Below are 19441 nucleotides of genomic sequence, written 5' to 3' on the forward strand. Positions count from 1 at the left end.
ACTCTGGTGCGACCGCACTTGGAGTATTGTGTACAGTTCTGGTCACCAGATTATAAGAACGATGTGGAAGCTTAGGAAAGGGTGCAGAGGAGATTTACTAGGACGTTGCCTGGTATGGAGGGAAGGTCTTACGAGGAAAGGCTGAGGGAATTGAGGCTGTTTTTGTTGGAGAGAAGGTGGTTGAGAGGTGACTTAATAGAGACATATAAGATAATCAGAGGGTTAGATAGGGTGGACAGGGAGAGCCTTTTTCCAAGTATGGTGACGGTGAGCACGAGGGGACATAGCTTTAAATTGAGGGGTGATAGATATAGGACAGATGTCAGAGGTAGTTTCTTTACTCAGAGAGTAGTAAGGGTATGGAATGCTTTGCCTGCAACGGTAGTAGATTCGCCAACTTTAAGTACATTTAAGTCATCATTGGACAAGCATATGGACGTACATGGAATAGTGTAGGTTAGGTGGGCTTCAGATTGGCATGACAGGTTGGCGCAACGTCGAGGGCTGAAGGGACTGTACTGCGCTGTAATGTTCTATGTACTAAATCCTCCCAATCACCTCTAGCAAATCTTCCTGCTAATATATAGTCCCCTTTCAATTCAGGTGATTTCCATCCTTCTTCTACATGTCACTTCTACCCCAGAAGAGATTCCAATGATCCAAAAATGTGAATCCTTCTCTCATACACCAGCTCCTCAGCCATCTGTTCCTATCACCTGCTTTATCCTGCATATGCCCGAAACGTCGATTCTCCTGTTCCCTGGATGCTGCCTGACCTGCTGCGCTGTTCATGTTACATTCCCCAATGAATCCATCACTCCCCACATTTTCCAAAACAGCATACTTGTTTGAAACAAAAGACCCCTGCACTACCTGCCTACCTCTCTTACTTTTCCTGGAGTTAACCCATCTATTTGACTGTATCTGCGACTTTTCTCCCTTTCTATAACTGCCAACCATCACACCCACTTGCTTTTGTAGATTCCTCATTGCCTCTAACTGTCGCTCCAACCAATCCATTTAATCTGTTAGGATTCACAACCAACAGCATTTATTGCAGATATAATCCTCAGTAACACATCAATTCTCCCTAAACTCCCACATCCGGCACAAAGAGCATTTCACTATACTAGAGGCCATTTTTCTCCTTCCAGTCTACAGACCCAGAAAATAGCACCATCTTGTTCCTCTACAAAACACTGCTCCAGGCTAGCTTAATACTTATTTATATTTATAAGTTTAATCAAGAGACATATCTCAATAAAACATTTAATCAAGAATGAACCCACTCTACTCAGTATTGTGGATTTACAACAAGGCTATACACAAAACTATTTACTTAACTGTTTCTGTGCTAGGACCTCTCCCAAACAGGTTCCTCCAAGATCAGTTGTGAATTTCACTGTTTGTTAATTCTCCCAGACGCACTTCCCTGTCCAGAGATATATGAATTCAAACAGCAAAAGCAGTAACTGTGCAGGTTCACTGCTGTGTCAGTTAGCAGTGTGGGTTTCTTTCTCTCTCTCTCTCCTGCACTGACCTCACCATGTGCTGCCTGTTGTCTGTCCCTCTCCCTTTTAAAAGTGCTAATGTTTTGACTTATTTTTCTCCAAAATTCCAAAACAATGCAATAGCATATAAAACAGTAATTACTGCTCCTGGAATTCGAGGAAATCACCTCCAACACCCAAACTACCTCAAAAATGGAGCAGCTTGTTACAGCCATGAATATTTCCCATCCTCCATCTTGAATTACCCAGAATCACAGGTTGATTAGAAAATATCTCCAAGTTCTTGCTCCTGATTTATATGTTCATGTTGAGGCACAGGGTATCAGGCTCAGGTTTGGAGGTGAGACCGCAACACATCAATCGTGAACATATTGAATGGCTGAGAAGACCCAGTGGGGTTGAATGGCTGACTTCTGTTCCTAACTTCTGCATCCATGGGAGGTTGGTTTTCTGAACTGATAGGTTTCAGAGTGCGAACAACACCTGCATACAATATAGCTCAAACAAAATCCTGAGCCAGCTGGCTGGATTATAGATTGGATCCTGCATGTTAGGACTGCCCAGAACTGATTGTACCTTGGAAGAGGATGGACGCTCCATTGTTTCTGTGATACATTTCTGTGATTAAGAAGATGGGGAGATGCTCAAATATTGGAAGCAGTGCAGAGACGACCCTAGGAAAAAATCCCTGGATCTGGATTTTATGAATCTCACCAGAGGATTCTGACATCCGTAATATGACACAAGCAGTGTGCCCACTGCGCGCGTGTGTGTTTGTGTGTGTGCGCGTGCGCTTATGTGTGTGTGTGTATGTATATGCAGATGTGTGTTTGCTTGTGTGTCTGTACGTGTGCATATGTGTATGTGCGCACGTGTGTGTGTGCACACATGTGTGCGTCTGTGGATGTGTGCACATGTGTCTGTGTGTGCGCGAGCGCATGCATGCGTATGTCTGGGTGTGTGCGCCGTGTGTGGGAAATGAGCCATTGGGTAGCCATCTACCCAGCCTGTGATCAATTGAGGCCATTAAGTGGCCTTAAGGGTCTGAGTCTGACCGCTGTTGGGATTGACATTGTAGAGAGAGACACTCAGGCCAAGCACTCAGCTCAGCAGCTTTCATAACATGGGTTTGTACAAGGTAGGATGAGGTGGGGGTGAGGGTGTGGGGGTGAGGATGCAGGGGTGAGGGAGAAGGGTAAGCTCCCAAAATGTTCTCCTAGGCCTAGAATAGGGGCATCGACAGGTCATGCATCTGGCCTTTCCTGTTTCTCCTCATCAACTCCCCCCCAGTGTCCCCAGCCGATGTTCCTCCATACCTCTTGAAGCCCTTAGAGGTCTGGTCTCAGTGGCATCACCCCCAGCATTCTCACATCGTCACCAATACCTCCCCCACCTTACTCTCTGCGCCATTTTCCCTTGCCCTGCCCCACCCCCTCGATACATTGGGAAAACGAAGCGTAGACAGGGTGACAGCTTCATAGAACACCTATGTTCTGACCGCAAAAAGTGACCTGTGCCTCCTGTTGTTTACCATTTCAACACCCCACCGTGTACCCTGGACAACAGCTCTGTCTCAGGCTCAATACAGTGCACCAACGAAGGTCAGCACAAGCTGGTAGAGTGGCCTCATATTTCTGTTTGGGGACCATGCCACCTTCAGGACTCAACATCGAGTTCAATAATTTTAGGGTTGGAGCACCTTCTCCCATGTCCCTACCTTAAATGGCACACACACCAAACTTTGTCATTAGCTTGCTGCTGCCACACCCATCCCATTGTCAGCCACCATTAGCAGCTATTGATTCTCCCAGGCTGACCTTTGCCCACTCCTTAGTCTATCCAATTGTGTTTTCGTTTCTCTTTGGGCTCTACCTCCAATAACAGTCTACTCCTCCCCCCTCTTCAGCATATGTACACTAACCTTTTCCTAGCTGCAATCCTCAAGTACGACCTGGAACATTAACTCTGCTTTCTCTCCACAGATGCTGAGACCTGCTGAGTTTTTCCAACAATTTCTGTTATTGTTCCTGATTTCCAGCACCCGCAGTTCTTTGGTTTCTTTTTTGAAAGGTGAGAATTAGCCTGATAAATGAAAGGGTGAAACATTAATTCACCCCCCTCTGCAGCTCGATATTCTGATAAAATCACCAATTGACCTAAAGGGGAGTGCAGCAGGTCAGGCAGTATCCAAGGAGCAGGATACTGCCTGACCTGCTGCTCATTTACTGCATTCGCTGCACCCGATGTGGCCTCCTCTACATTGGGGAGACAGGCCGCCTACTTGCGGAACATTTCAGAGAACACCTCTGGGACACCCGCAACCAACCAACCCAACCGCCCCGCGGCTGAACACTTTAACTGCCCCTCCCACTCTGCCAAGGACGTGCAGGTCCTTGGCCTCCTCCATTGCCAGACCATGGCAACACAACGCCTGGAGGAAGAGCGCCTCATCTTCTACCTAGGAACCCTCCAACCACAAGGGATGAATGCAGATTTCTCCAGCTTCCTCATTTCCCCTCCCCCCACCTTATCTCAGTCCCAACCCTCGGACTCAGCACCGCCTTCTTGACCTGCAATCTTCTTCCTGACCTCTCCGCCCCCACCCTCTCTCCGGCCGATCACCCTCACCTTAACCTCCTTCCACCTATCGCATTCCCAACACCCCTCCCCCAAGTCCTTCCTCTCTACCTTTTATCTTAGCCTGCTTGGCACACCTTCCTCATTCCTGAAGAAGGGCTTTTGCCCGAAACGTCGATTCTCCTGCTCCTTGGGTGCTGCCTGACCTGCTGCGCTTTTCCAGCAACACATTTTTCAGCTCTGATCTCCAGCATCTGCAGTCCTCACTTTCTCCTAAAGGGGAGTGGCACACTAAGTTCCTTTGAAAGAGGATTTTCAGCAGGAGGCAGAACTGAAAGGAATCTTCCCTGATTGCATCATCTTTCATGCCTCCACGCCAAGATGTCAAGATGACAAAAGCAGTTGTAATATAATGACTGTTATTACACACTGTACCAGTTTTGTTGAGTTACAGTCAGTCCTCACCAGTACACAGTTAACTTTGGCATCTGCCTACGTGATCATCCCAGTTCCAAAATGTAAAAGATTACGTGTGTTTAATTCAGGGCAATTTGAATGCTGTTCCTGATGGATGTTGGCTTGTAACATGGTGGCTCAGTGGTTAGCACTGCTGCTTCACAGCACCAGGGTCCCAGGTTCAATTCCAGCCTCGGGAGACTGTTTGTGTGGAGTTTGCACATTCTCCCAGTGTCTGCGTGGGTTTCCTCCCACAGTCCAAAAATGTGCAGGTCAGATGAATTGGCCGTGCTAAATTGTCCATAGTGTTAGGTGCATTAGTCAGAGGGAAATGGGTCTGGGTGGGTTGCTCTTCGGAGGGTCGGTTGGGCCGAAGGGCCTGTTTCCACACCGCAGGGAAACTAAACTAAACTAACACAAGCTACCCAGTGATACCCATCCACTGTCACACACGCGCAAAAGACCATGAAACAAAATTTCACCATCTGCCACGGTGGGATTCAAACGCCTGTCCTCAGATCATTAACTTGGGATTCTGGTTTACTCGAACACTGACTCTGTCACTACACCACCAACTGCAGAAAGCATTCTTATCAGTATGGAGCGCCTAAATTAACAGAATACAGCAGATAATTAGGCCATTTGGCCCATCATAGCTCTGCCACCAGTTATGACCCCTGCAGAGGCTGATAATGTTTTTATTACTTATTAATTTGTGGGATGTGGGCATCAGTGGCTGGGCCAGCATTTATTGCCCAGCCCTAGTTGCCCTTAAGAAGGTGATGGTGAGCTGCCCTCTTGAACTGCTGCAGTCCATCTGCTGTAGGTTGACCCACAATGCCATTAGGGAGGGCGTTCCAGGCTTTTGACCCAGCGACAATGAAGGAACAGAGACACATTTCTCAGTCAAGATGATGAGTGGCTTGGAGGGGAACCTGAAGGTGGTGGTGTTCCCATGTATCTGCTGTCCTTGTCTTTCTAGATTGAAGTGGTCATAGGTTTGGAAGGTGCTCTCTGAGGATCTTTGTTGAATTGCTGCAGTGTATCGTATAGATAGTACACACTGCTGCTACTGAGTGTCAGTGGATGCTTGTGGATGTAGTGCCAATTAAGCAAGATGCTTTGTCCTGGATGTTGTCAAACGTCTTGAGTGTTGTTGGAGCTGCACTCATCCAGGCAAGTGGGCAGTATTTCATCCTGACTTGTGCCTTCAAGATGGTGGACAGGCTTGGGGAGTCAGAAGGTGAGTTAACTCACTGCAGTATTCTTTGCCTCTGACCCACTCTTGTAGCCACTGTGTTTATGTGGTGAGTCAAGTTGAGATTTTGGTCAATGATAACTCCCATGCTGATAGTGGGGAATTCGGTGATGGTAACACCATTGAATGTCAAGGGGCAGTAGTTGGATTGTCTCTTATTGGTGATGATCATAGCCTGACATTTGTGTGGCATAAATGTTACTTGTCACTTATCAGCCTGGATATTGTCCAGGACTTGTTGCATTTGACATGGACAGCTTCAGTATCCGAGGATACTATTGAAAAAGAAACTCAAATTTCTGCTTAATAGGTGAAAGTATGACAAAACGTTTAAGACATTTACTGTCACAAATGTAAAAACTCAATGATGTAATAATATATTTGTATGCAACTTATACTTTAACTCACAGAATGGAATGCCCCATTTTATTTATAGCACAATCAATGTAAAATACTTTAAAGCTCTGGGTCACACAGTCCTTTAAGTAATCATTCAGTTTTCAGATATCAGTCCAAAATGACTCTTAGCTTCCAAGAATTTACTAGATGAATCTTCCAGATTAATTTTATCTCTTCACACATTAAGTCTTACCAATGAATGCACAGGCCCCCAACTACAGTCAAATATGATGAGGCTAAGTATCTTGCTTCATACGGCTTTTCTACATCTACTAGGAGAAAGTGAGGACTGCAGATGCTGGAGATTAGAGTCAAGAGTGTGGTGCTGGAAAAGCACAGCAGGTCAGGCAGCGTCCAAAGAGCAAGAGAATCAATGTTATGGCTTATGCCCGAAACATCGATTCTCCTGCTCCTTGAATGTTGCCTGACCTGCTGTGCTTTTCCAGCACCACACCCTCGACTTTTCTTTACTTCTACTGCACTTTGGCATCCTGACTGAATCAGAGTTTTTAGTGACATCTTCCAATCCTTAACCTCTCAAAGCACACTTCTATGGTAACATGCATCACATGGCCCATGTATCCACAGAGATGGTGGTCAGCTCACCTCAAGAGGCCTATTACCAAAGTTACAGACAATTTAAAGCACAACTGTTTACAGCCCAACATCCTGAAAGCTTTTCAGACACTTAATTCTGTTCACGTTAGCACACAGCTTACTGCAATTGCCTTCAAGTGTAAACACCTTCAACCTCCTTACCAGCCAAAAAACATCTAGGCCTTCCTTCATCACCAAGATGCTTGACAGGTACACTTCAGCAGAGGTTACATGATCCCCAGATTTTACCCTAAATTTGAAAATTGTCCTCCCAAAACAATTCCAGGCAGAAGAAACATGGGTTGGATGAAAAAGTAAGTTTAGCAGGGCTGAACGGAACATATTTTGATGCAAGGAGTTTGAGGAATAAGACAGATGAGCTGGCAACACAGACTGGCATTTGGGAGTATAATATCATAGCTACGACCATCTGAAAGATGGGCACGATTGGCAGGTCAATATTTATGGTTACAGATTAATCAGATGACCCAGAGAGAGGATAGAAGAGGAGGGAAGGGCAACAGTACTGATCATGGAATCAATAATAGCAGTGAGGAGAGATGATATCGGGAAGGATTGTTAAATGAGGTCATGTGGGTGGAAATAAAAAAAACACAAAACAGAAAAGCTTGGGTGTATCCCATACACCTCTAAAGAGTCAACATATCTGCCTACTAACTCCAAGAACTTTCTCCTGAGTTTAATAACACAGAAGCGTCCAACTACATCTAGTTGCCAAACAGCTTTCTTCAGCATAGATCTCAGCTCTGCCTTTATCCGTCTTAGTGTCTAACTAACTGTAACCATAGAACTGCTCTTAAATATAAGTAATATTTTGCCACAGTCACATGTGCCAACAGTGGGATTCAAATGTAACCTTGGTACTGGCTGTCCCTGATGTTTATAATGTGTACCAAATGCTGGCTTTGACAGCACCATTAGTGCATTCAAAAGAGAAGCAATTGCAATTAGTTTTGACACCTTTCCAACCTATTGACTGAAGCACAATACACATTCACTCTGCAAAAAGCAATTCTCATCAAGACCCAGTATCAATATACCTCCATTTGGCAAATATTATACAGTCATTGAGTCATAGAGATGCACAGCATGGAAATAGACCCTTCATCCATGCCGACCAGATATCCCAACCCAATCGAGTCTCACCTGCCAGCACCTGGCCCATATCCCTCCAAACTCTTCCTATTCATATACTCTTTCAGATGCCTTTTAAATGTTGCAATTGTACCAGCCTCCACCACTTCCTCGGGCAGCTCATTCCATATATGTACCATCCTCTGTGTGAAAACGTTGCCCCTTAGCACCCTTTTATATATTTCCCCTTCACCCTAAACTTATGCCCTCAAGTTCTAAACTCCTCCACCCCAAGGAAAAGACTTTGTCTGTTTATCCTATCCATGTCCCTCATGATGTTATAGACCTCTACAAGGTCACCCCTCAGCCTCCGACGCTCCAGGGAAAACAGCCCCAGCCTCTTCAGCCTCTCCCTATCGCTCAAATCCTCCAACCATGGCAACATCCTTGTAAATCTTTTCTGGACCCTTTCAAGTTTCACAACATCTTTCCGATAGGAAGGAGACCAGAATTCCACATAATATTTCAACAGTGGCCTAACCAATGTCCTGTACAGCCGCAACATGACCTCCCAACTCCTGTACTCAATACTCTGACCAATCTACTCAATATTCTGAGAAATTCAAGCCTCTGTTGAAACCCTTCATGAACTTTCAAAATCTTGTCCATGGGATTTGGGCATCACTGTCAAAGCAAGTGGTTATAGTCCATCCTGAGCTGTCCTCAAAAAACTGGTGGTCAGTTAGCTGCAGACCTGTTGTGGTCCCTGGGACATAGGTACACGCAGAGTGCTGCTAACGAGGGAACCTTAGGATTCTGACCTGATGACAGTGGAAAAAACAATACTAAAGTTCCAAGCAAGGACAATGTGTGACTTGGTGGGGCATTTCCTGCTAATAGTGTTCCCTTGCCCTTGTCCTTTGAGATGGCGTGGTCATAGGTTGAAGAACCTTGGCAACTTACTATATCTTAATAGGACTTGCCCTTAATGGGGTGTCTAAAGGAGAGAAATATTCTGTAGAACACATGGCCGAGTGCAAAATATTGGGAAGTAATGTAAGCTTGCTACGTTGTCTCAATTTCACAGAACAATGTCTGGTTGTCCATTAAGATTTGCACACCATGGAGATTCACTGAGGAATGCCATAAATTTTTAGAACCCTTTAATAAGAAGACCATCTTCTCTGCATTGATTACCAAGAATTTTTGGCATAAAGTACTGGAAATGCAGCTCCACTATTGCCACAGCAGTCTCCAACCTGAAAAGGTTGCACCCAAATTTAAATGACTAATGAACCCAGGTTAAAAGTAAACACTCATCATGGAGATATTGATGCTAAGTTTGAAGATGTCACAAAGATAGGTAGAGGGTCAGGTCGTGTGGAGGGTGCTGGAAGGCTAGGACAGGCTAGGAGTATGCTCAAATAAGTGGCAAGTGGAATACAGTGTTGGGAAGTGTAAGTTATACATTTTGGTAGGATGAATAGAGGCATAGACTATTTTCCAAGCGGGGAAAGGCTTTGGAAATCTGAAGCACAAAGGGAATCAGGATTGTCTTAGGATTAACATGCAGTTAGGAAGGCAAAGACAATGCCAGCACTCATTTCAAGTGGGCCAGAATACAAGAGCAGACACTGCATTAAAATTACTGTGAGCAATTTTAGCCCCCGTATCTAAGGAAGGTTGCGCTGGTATTGGAGAGTGTCCAGAGGAGTTTTACAAGAATGGGGAATAAAGGGCTTTTCATGTGAGGAGTGGTTGAGGACTCTGGGTCTGTACCCAACAGAGTTTAGAATGATGAGGGAATATCTGACAGAAACTTAAAGAACACTCAGAGGCCTAGAGACATAGAGAAGATGTTTCCATCAGTAGAAGAGACTAGGACCTGAGGATACAGCTTTAAAATGAAGGGACCACCCTTTGGAACTGAGCTGTGGAGGAATGTCTTCAACCAGAGGGTGATGAAACTGTGGAACTCATCTCTGCAGATGACTGTGGAGGCCAAGTCACTGAGTGTACTTAAAACAACGATAGATTCTTGATTGGCAAGGGGATCGAGGGTTACAGGAAAAGGCAGGACAATGGGGTTTAGAAATCAATAAGCAATGATTGAATGGCAGAGCAGGCTCAATGGATAAATGGTCTAATTTTGCTGCTTATCTTAAGGTCTTATGGTTTTACAATTTCTGTACTTAACAAGAAAACAGCTAATGATCGTGAACAGATTGCTTTAACCAATGGCAAAAATATACATAAGTGATAAGTAATAGCTCCCTACAACTTAAACTCTACTCTTTTTTAATTAAAACCCTGTACACGTGCAAACACGCAGACAAATACAGACTAGATACAAATATTACAGGTGAAGAAGGAACTGTACTGTCATTCAGTACAGTTCTGGCACCAGTCTGGATTACAGGAAACAATAAGTTATTTTCCTTCAGTTCCAATCAACTCCTCGAGGAGTAAATGAGGTTGTAGACACCGTGATTTTAAACCTTTCATTCACTGCTTGAGAATTTGACCTTTCAATGTCACTGAACATGGTTTTACCCGAGAGAGAGTGCAGCTAGCTATTCGGGATTTAGTGCACACAAAACAGAGAGGGAAGGACAGCTTTTCTTCTTCACAGGCTGAATGTTTCAACTGCAATGTCCAAACGCAAAGCTGCGGTCACTCACCCAAGAACCAATCAAGATGCTGTTACATTGCTGAGTACTTCTGAAAACACAACTGGTCCTGCTCAAAAAAACCAATCCAAAGGCTGTCATTGGCAAAGCTGCACTGAACACATACAAACACATACACACACAGCCCACCCTCCACAGGAGCAGAGGTATATAGCATCCTCTCCACTGCTTGATTATGACATTACTGAAATTCAACACACAATGAGTTCTAGTAACATTTACTTTTAAAATGGAACTATTCCTTCCACAGTCCCTTGGTTTAAAATAGTATCTTTTCAAGTTGATAATCCAAAGACAACAGTCTTTAAATGATTCAATTCACAGAATCCCTACAGTTTGGAAACAGGCCAATTAGCCCATCAAATCCATGCTGATCCTCTGAAGAGAATCCCATGCAGGCTCACCATACTACCCTATTCCTGTCACTGTCACCCCGCATTTCCCATGGCTAATCCACCTAACGTACATATCTTAGAACACTATGGGCAATTTAGCATGGCCAATCCACCTAACCCGCACATTTTTGGACCATGTGAGAAAACCCATGCAGACACAGGGAGAATGTGCAAACTTCACCCAAGGCTGGAATTAAACTGAGGTCCCTGGTGCTGTGAGGCAGCAATGCTAACCACTGAGCCACTGTGTCACCCTTTTAACCAGAGTCAATGGTGTTTCATTGGCAAGTGGCAACATTTAATCTGTCAAGGCGAGATGTGTGACTGGGCAGTGGTTATAATTACAAACAGTGACAGTGAGTGGAGAATCTAGCACATTTGTATCAAGAACATTAACTCTGTTTCTATCTCCACAGCTGCTGCCAAATCTCCTAAGCTTCTCCAGCATTTTCAGTTTTCATTCTAGAACCCCACCAGCATCTGGACTATTATTCTGCATTTATTTTCCCTTCTTTCTGGATTTAACATGACACACTGGAAGGCAAGAGGGAGAACTCCCTGAAAGTGTCTGGGACAGTGCCCACATTCTGTAGAAGTGAAAGCACTAAAATGGAATCATGTCCAAATTGGTCCAGTGGAACGATAATGCTGGGAAAAGAACACCATAAAACCAGCTAGTGAATCAAACCGGGCTCCAAACGGTCCCACTACTTCAGCAGGTAGATAAAATTCCATTCCACATAGACATTCTGCTCTTTTTGGAAATTCTTGGGTTAAACAAAAGTGTCTTTTGATTTTGAGATTGAGGCGTTTTATGATTCCGTATTTCTTTCTAACAACATTGAAAATAGGAGCTGGAGTTGGCCATTCAGCTCTTTGATTTTGGATAATCAGAACTGAAAAGCAATGGACTTGATTGTAACACCCAAATGAACGGCCGTTTGGCACAATCACTGGATAATGTGGACTGAGCGAAACCAATTCCATTGCGACGAGATGATTTTAGGGATTGCCTTCCACATTGCTATTGATCCCTTTTGCTTTTTAGAAGTCGCCAGCAATCCATTTCCTCAGATCTGGCTTTCTGTTAAGCTGTGAACCAATAGGGATGCCCAAATTGTCTACAAATGTCTCCTATGTGCAGACATTCGGATGAGCCTTCATGGGTCCCAGTTTGTTTTATTCACAAATCAAAAGCTTCAAACGCAAAAGCTAGGTCACATGAGCTGGACAGACTGAGTTTTTGTTACGCCGTTTCCCACCCCCACCCCCCCCCACCCCACCACCATCAGCAACCCTGAACTTATGCCTGTGTGTATGCAGACAGTCAATGAGATAGCTAAGTCATATTATATTTGTGCAGATACTAGAAAGCATGAAATGCATTTGTTGCTGACCTGCAAAATGGAGAGAGAGACAGAGAGGTGCAGAAAGGAGGACGCGAGAGGAAAACCTACTGTTTTTAATGATTATTTACAAGTCAAATACAACAGGGATACAGGATGGTAATCCGCCGTGGGGCTTCATGAGAGGAGACAAAACAGGACAAAAAAGTATCAGAAAGCTGTAACTAAAACATTTGGTGTGTTTCAAAGCTGTCTGCCAACGTCTGGAAAGGGAAAAGACAACAAAAATGACAAGAGAAACCTGTATTTACATAATGCCTTTTCGACAATAAAATGTCCCAAAGCGTTTCACAGGCATGTTTTTAACCCAGATTTGACACTGACCCACACAGGTTATATCAGGTCAAGTTGGCAAAAGTTTCATCAAAAGAAGGTTAGTTTTAATGAGTAGCTTAAAGGGAGGAACGAAGTATAGATGTTTAGGAGACAAACTGCAGAGACTGGAGACAGTCTCCTTTGAAGGCATCTTCACCTCTCCTGGAATGATTAAACTCAGGAATACTCAGGAGGTCAAAGTTAGAAGATCATTGGTGCAGAGGAGATTATGAAGGTAGGGAGGGAGGGTCAAAGCCATGAATGAATGAGAAAACAAAGAATGAGAATTTTGAAATCACTGCACTCCTTGACTCATCATAGTGGGCCTGTCATGGATATACAGTTGTGTTTTCTTTTAACCACTCATTATCCATGACTATAACTCTCAGATAGCCAACCTGCAGGTATAGAAGAATCCTGAAACTTTTGGAAACTTCCAGCTGCAGAAAATGAAAACAGCTAAAAAAATCCCAGGGAACCAAGGATGGTGGCCATTTGGTTCATTGGGCCAGTATGGATTGCTTTTGTAAAAAGGTTCCAATTAGTTCCACTCCTGAATTATCTTTCCAAGTAATACACAATTCCCTTTCAGATACTTCTGTTGAATTTATCATGTGAACAAGTCCATCATTCACATTCCCATCAGTGAACCTTTCAGACAAGCATGTTCTACTGAAACAATGAGAGCCAGCCTGAATGTGATGTTCCCAATTTTCTACAGCATGATGGCTTCGTAAAATTCACCTCAATGTGACAATCTGCTGAGCGACTTTGGGCTAAAAAAAAATTACATTTTAAATAAGGCTTATTTTAATTACTCTACTCTGCATATTTTACGGCACCTTTTACTACCTCAGGACATCCCAAAGGTATTCACTGTTTCAAAACTAGAAATGTGCCAGTACATTTGTGCACAGCAAGCTGCCACAAACAGCCATGGGATAAAAGATCCAATAATCTGTTTCAGTAACATCAGTTGAATGAAAAATACTGCTCAAGACACTAGCTTCTTCTCAGAATACTGCTGGGACTATTCTTTACCTAACTGACAGCTACCTCCAACAGTGCGGCACTCCCTCAGTACCACAATGGAGCAACAGCTTAAGGCTCTTTGCTTAAGATACTGAAGTGGAATTTGAAAGTCTATCCTTTTGATTCAGAAGAGGGAATAGGCTGTTTATAATCCAAGAGTGCCACTTGGATTATAAACAGCCCATATTCCTTGTCTAGAGAACCTGGCATGCTGCTGTTTTGTTGCAGGCCGGTATTGAGGCTTGGTCCGAAGATCTGCAGGCTAGGTGGATTGGCCATACTAAATTGCCCACAGTGACTAGGGATGTGCAGGCTAGGTGGATTAGCCTTGGGAAATGCAAGGTAACAGGGATAGGGTCGGTTTGAGTGGGATGTTTTTCCATGTGGACCCAATAGGCCAAATGAACTGCTTCCACACAGGAGCGATTCTGGGATCTATAAGCCCTCTTGGTGCAGACAAGCCTTGGGGTTACATTCAGCAACTCCTTGTGATGGCTCATGATTTTGAAGCCTAGCACTTATTTCAAGCATAATTTTCAACAGAGATTATACGTGGGACATGGAGCCATGTTGTAATTTAGTCAAGATATCATCGAATGGGTGGAACAGGCTCAAGAGGTCAAATGACCTCCTCTGATCCAATGTTCTGACAATCAACCTTCAGCAGAAACAGTTAGAACCACAACAATGAGAACTTACACATTTATGTAGCACCGATAAGGCAATAAAGCATCTCAAGGTGCGTCACAGGAGTATCACCAAACAAAATATCACACGGAACCTCAGAAGGAGAGATTGTAAAAGTGGGAGGTTGTAAGGAAGTGCCACAAAAGAGGAAAGTGCATGTCAAAGTCTTAAGGACAGTTTAGGCTATTTAGGACTGAGATGTGGAGGAATTTCCTCAGCCAGAGACTGCTGAGTCTGTGGAATTCTCTGCCGCAGAAGGAGGTTGAGGCCAAAACACTGAATGTTCTCAATACAGAGTTAGGTATAGTTCTTATTGCCAAAGGGATCAAACAGAGAGAAACAGGAACAGGGTACGGAGTTGGATGATCAGCCATGATCATACTGAATGGTGGACCAGGCTTGAAGGGCCAAATGTCCTCCTCCTGCTTCTATTTTCTATGTTTCTAAAGAACAGCGAGTCCTGAATGTGTTTCAGAGCTTTAAGCCTGAGCAACTAAAAGTGCAGTCACGAGTGGTGGAGAGATTAAAATCAGGGTTGCTCAGGAGGCCTGAATTAGAGGAATGAAGTCAACTGGGAGTGGTCAGATTGCCAGGGAAAGGGGATCCCACCATAGTCCTGGAGGCTAGAGTGTCCACTTTGGAGATAGGTGAACTCTTCCAAGCTGTTTGATGCAATAAGGTCTGCAAGGTGATACAACTCAAGCTGAAGAGTGGTAATGTTTAGATTTAACTGCACAGAGTACACAGAAACCCATAGACCATCCAAGGAGCCAATAAAGTTTGGTAATGCGATCAAATTCAAGATAGAGCTTATGAGGGAACTAAATTATTTGGTGGGTGGTGATGGGGGTAGTTGTCAAAGCAGGAAACAGTAGGTTGTGTGCAATTTTTAAACTCTGGTTTCAGATCATGTGCAAGAGCAGGGTTATGGTAATACTGTAACTAGTTGACCTTAGCTGGATTATTATTGCCAAGTTTAGCCATCATACTCCTGGTTTAATTTTGTTTTTTTTTATTCTTGTTAAACATGTGCAAAACCCCGGAGGGGGCATGGCAGCAACACAATAGAAAAATAGCCGTGATGGGCAACTTAGGACATCTGGAGGCACCAGAGATGCTGGAATTGTTCACTTACGAGCAGAGGAAACTAAGCAGAGATTTAATAGAGGCATTCAGAATGTTAAGGAGTCTTTGTAGAGAAGATAGGCCAAAACTGCTTCCATAGGGGAAGGATCGTAAAATCACACAGCATAGAAACAGACCCTTTGGTCCAACTTGTCCACACCAATCAGGTATCCTAAACTGAACTAGTCCCATTTGCCTGTGTTTGGCCCATATCCCTCTAAATCCTTCCTATTCATGTACCTGTCCAAACATCTTTTAAATGTTCTAATTATACCCAGCTCTACCACGTCCTCTGGCAGCTCATTCCATACATGCACCATCCTCTGTGTGAAAAAGTTGCCCCTCAGGTCCCTTTTAAATCTTTCCCTTCTCACCTTAAACCTATGCCTTCTAGTTTTGGATTCCCCTACCCTCAGAAGAAGACCTTGGCTATTCACCCTATTCATGCTCCTCATGATTTTATAAACCTCTATAAGGTCACCCCTCAGCCTCCGACGCTCCGGTGAAAAAGTCCCAGCCTAACCAGTCTCTCCTTCTAACGCAAACCCTCCAGTCCCAGCAACATCATTGTAAAAATTTTCCTTCCCTTTTCTAGCTTAACTTACCCCTTAGTCATAAGCACTTGACATTATTTCAATGGTCACTTTTGACTTATTAATATATCTGCCAGGGACATTTACCTTTTGCAGTTTCTATCTTTTTAAAAACACTGAAATGTAATAAACAAACAAAGAACAAAGAAAATTTACAGCCCATGAACAGGCCCTTCGGTCCTCCAAGCCTGAGCCGATCCAAATCCACTGTCTAAACCTATCGCCCAATTCCTAAGTATCTGTATCCCTCTGCTCCCCACCTGCTCATGCATTTGTCCAGATGCATCTTAAATGAATCTACCGTGCCTGCCTCTGCCACATCTGCTGGCAACGCGTTCCAAATGCCCACCACCCTCTGTGTAAAGTACTTGCCGCATGTATCCGCCTTAAACTTTCCACCTGTCACCTTGAAAATGTGACATCACGTTATTGAATCCTTCATGGAAAAAAGCTTTTCTCTATCCACTCTGTCTATATTCTCTGACAGTCACTTATGCTTTCTGCTACTCCACCAATCTCCGTGTCATCTGCAAACTTGATGATCATACCAACAGTGCTCTCTCCCAGATCATTTATGTATATTACAAACAACAGTGGCCCCAATACTGACCCCTGTGGAACACCACTGGTCACCTTTCTCCATTTTGTAAAATTCTCTTCAACTACTACTCTCTGTCTCCTGTTGTTCAACCAGTTCTTTATCCACCTAGCTAGAACACCCTGCACACCATTTGAAGAATTATGCCTCAATAATTTTATAAAACCATTTTCGAATATCTTTCAGCTTGGAAGAAGTTGCAGTGGATTCAGACATTAACTCTGCATTCTCCCTCCACAGACGTTTCCGAATCTAGAATAAAGAACAAAGAAAATTTACAGCCCAGGAACAGGTCCTTCAGCCCTCCAAGCCTGAGCCGATCCAAATCCACTGTCTGAACCTGTTCCCAAGCATTTGTATCCCTCTGCTCCCCACCTAGTCATGCATCTGTCCATACGTATCTTAAATTAATCTAATGTTCTGCACTTGAGTGCACACCGAGTCTGCGTTAGAGCTGCTTAATGATTCTGCATTTGAACTAGCCCATAAAAAGCCGTGTTGCTCAGCACAATACGAGAGAGAGTAAGCACAGTTCTCAATGATTCAGAGTTATTTGTATATAAAAAACCATTGCATTCTACGAAGCACACATGAATGGATCCGAACATTCCAAGTCTATGAAACTGAACTGACTTACATTATCTGTGAACTTTCCTGCAGGCAATCACTCCTTTGAACAGGTTCCTGCTATTGGTAGTTTGGACCAATTATCACAAAGAGCATTATAAAATTACTAGCTTCTCACTCAGTGATGACACTGTTTTAAGATCACTCGGCAAATGTAAGGCACAGGAGGAGACACTTTGACTCATCACGCCAGTGACAGCGTTTTGAAAAGCTCAGAACAGTTCCTCAACAAGGTGCTCTCTTCTTCCAAAACACACACACACACAGTTATTGTGATGCTGACCACTTAACCACTACTAATTGTTGTAAAAAGACATCTGGTTCATTAATGTCCATCAAGAAAGGAAATCTGGTATCCTTACACGGTCTGGCCTATATGTGACTCCAAACCCACAGCAATTGGCCTCTGAGCAATTAGAGATGGGCAATGCTGGCTGAGCCAGCGTTGTCCACATAACCATGAAATTTTTTTTTGTATGTCTCCTTATTTCCCTGGAATGTGCTCAGATGCAATGCAGACTGAATTCGAAGGAAATCTGGCAACAAATACCTACAGGATAAAAATCTTAAACAGCAACTTTATCCCGGGCTAGTTGAGTGTAGGTCCCGGTTGGTTATCGCCACCAACCAAGGCATCTGTTCCAGGCTGCCAGCGTTTGGACAGGGAGGAATGGACACACAGATTAAAAAGGGGGTAACCGTCACGCATCCATCTGTATCTGTTTGAACACAATACGACTCCTTTAAAATAAACCAGTTAGATCCATCCCGTTAGTGTGCAGGCTGTTTCCCATTCCTCAGAGGGGTTTGGCCAAACCAGGTTCCATATGGTGAACAGAGAGAAAGTGAGGGCTGCAAATGCTGGAGATCAGAGCTGAAAATGTGTTGCTGGAAAAGCGCAACAGGTCAGGCAGCATCCAAGGAACAGGAGAATCGACGTTTCGGGCACAAGCCCTTTTTCAGGAAGGAGGGCCTATGCCCGAAACGTCGATTCTCCTGTTCCTTGGATGCTGCCTGACCTGCTGCGCTTTTCCAGCAACACATTTTCAGTTCCATATGGTGAACAACAAACCATTAAAGCCAATACGACATGGACTGGAGTGGATGATCTCGCAAATCAGTGGAAGCTTTGCCCAGTTGGACAAGCTTCATTTTTTGTGTTGAGGCTTTGGAATTGGCTCTGATTGTACCAGCAACCTGACATTTCCTCTTCTGTGTGTTAACACACACGCTGCTTTCAAGGGGAGCTGAAATAAAGCGCAGGATTTAGGTTCCTGTATCGATTCTATGGGGGGAAACCAGCGGGGGATGTTTTAAAATATGAATGCAATTTATTTTGACAGACTGGATGAAGGTGAATGTTCCCCTACCCGGTACCACACGCCACGTCCAGGACCCGTTGACACTGATGCTGTCGGAGCAGTTGCACGACGGCGCTGCGGTACTCGTCCGTGCGGCTCCTAGTATCGCCAATGTACAGCTGCCAGACTTTGGCCGCTCTGCCGTCCGCGTACTGGTCTGGCAAGCCCACCGCGGCCACCCCGAGTGACCGGGTCCGGTACACGATGTCCACCATATCCCCGAGCTCGGACACGCTTCACACCCACGGAAACAAGGCTCAGCGACAACAAAAAGAAATGCTTCCAGCCGCCGAACAAAATAAAAACTTCTCCGGAACACCCCCCCCCCAATAACTTTCTCAGCCAATCAGAGGCGCCGGTGCAAGCACACCCTCCCGCACTGACCACCACCACCCCCTCACAGACCACCCCCACTCCCTCACTGACCACCCCCACCCCCTATCTGACCACCCCCACCCCCACCCCCACCCCCCTATCTGACCACCCCCACTCCCTCACTGACCACCCCCACCCCCTATCTGACCACCCCCACTCCCTCACTGACCACCCCCACCCCCTATCTGACCACCCCCACCCCCTCACTGACCACTCTCACCCCCTCACTGACCACCACCCCGTCACTGACCACACCCACCCCTCACTAACCACACCCACCCATCTGACCACCCCATCACTGACTACCCCCACACCCCTCACTGACCACCCCACCCCCTATCTCA

At 44.7% G+C, this 19441-nt stretch overlaps 1 protein-coding gene across 1 annotated transcript in view; it reads right to left on the reverse strand.

Annotated features, from left to right (window-relative positions):
- gnmt (glycine N-methyltransferase) overlaps positions 1-18980 on the reverse strand; it is a 58275-nt gene extending 39295 nt beyond the window's left edge. The window contains exon 1 of the mRNA XM_043687252.2: positions 18732-18980. Coding sequence (XP_043543187.1) covers positions 18732-18937 — 206 coding nt within the window. The 5' untranslated portion in view covers positions 18938-18980. The remainder of the gene's footprint in view (positions 1-18731) is intronic.
- Positions 18981-19441: the final 461 nt, after the last annotated feature.

The sequence above is a fragment of the Chiloscyllium plagiosum genome, unplaced genomic scaffold (assembly GCF_037043375.1).
Source record: "Chiloscyllium plagiosum isolate Xiang-an unplaced genomic scaffold, Cpla_swu_hap1 HiC_scaffold_3, whole genome shotgun sequence".
Classification (NCBI taxonomy): domain Eukaryota; kingdom Metazoa; phylum Chordata; class Chondrichthyes; order Orectolobiformes; family Hemiscylliidae; genus Chiloscyllium; species Chiloscyllium plagiosum.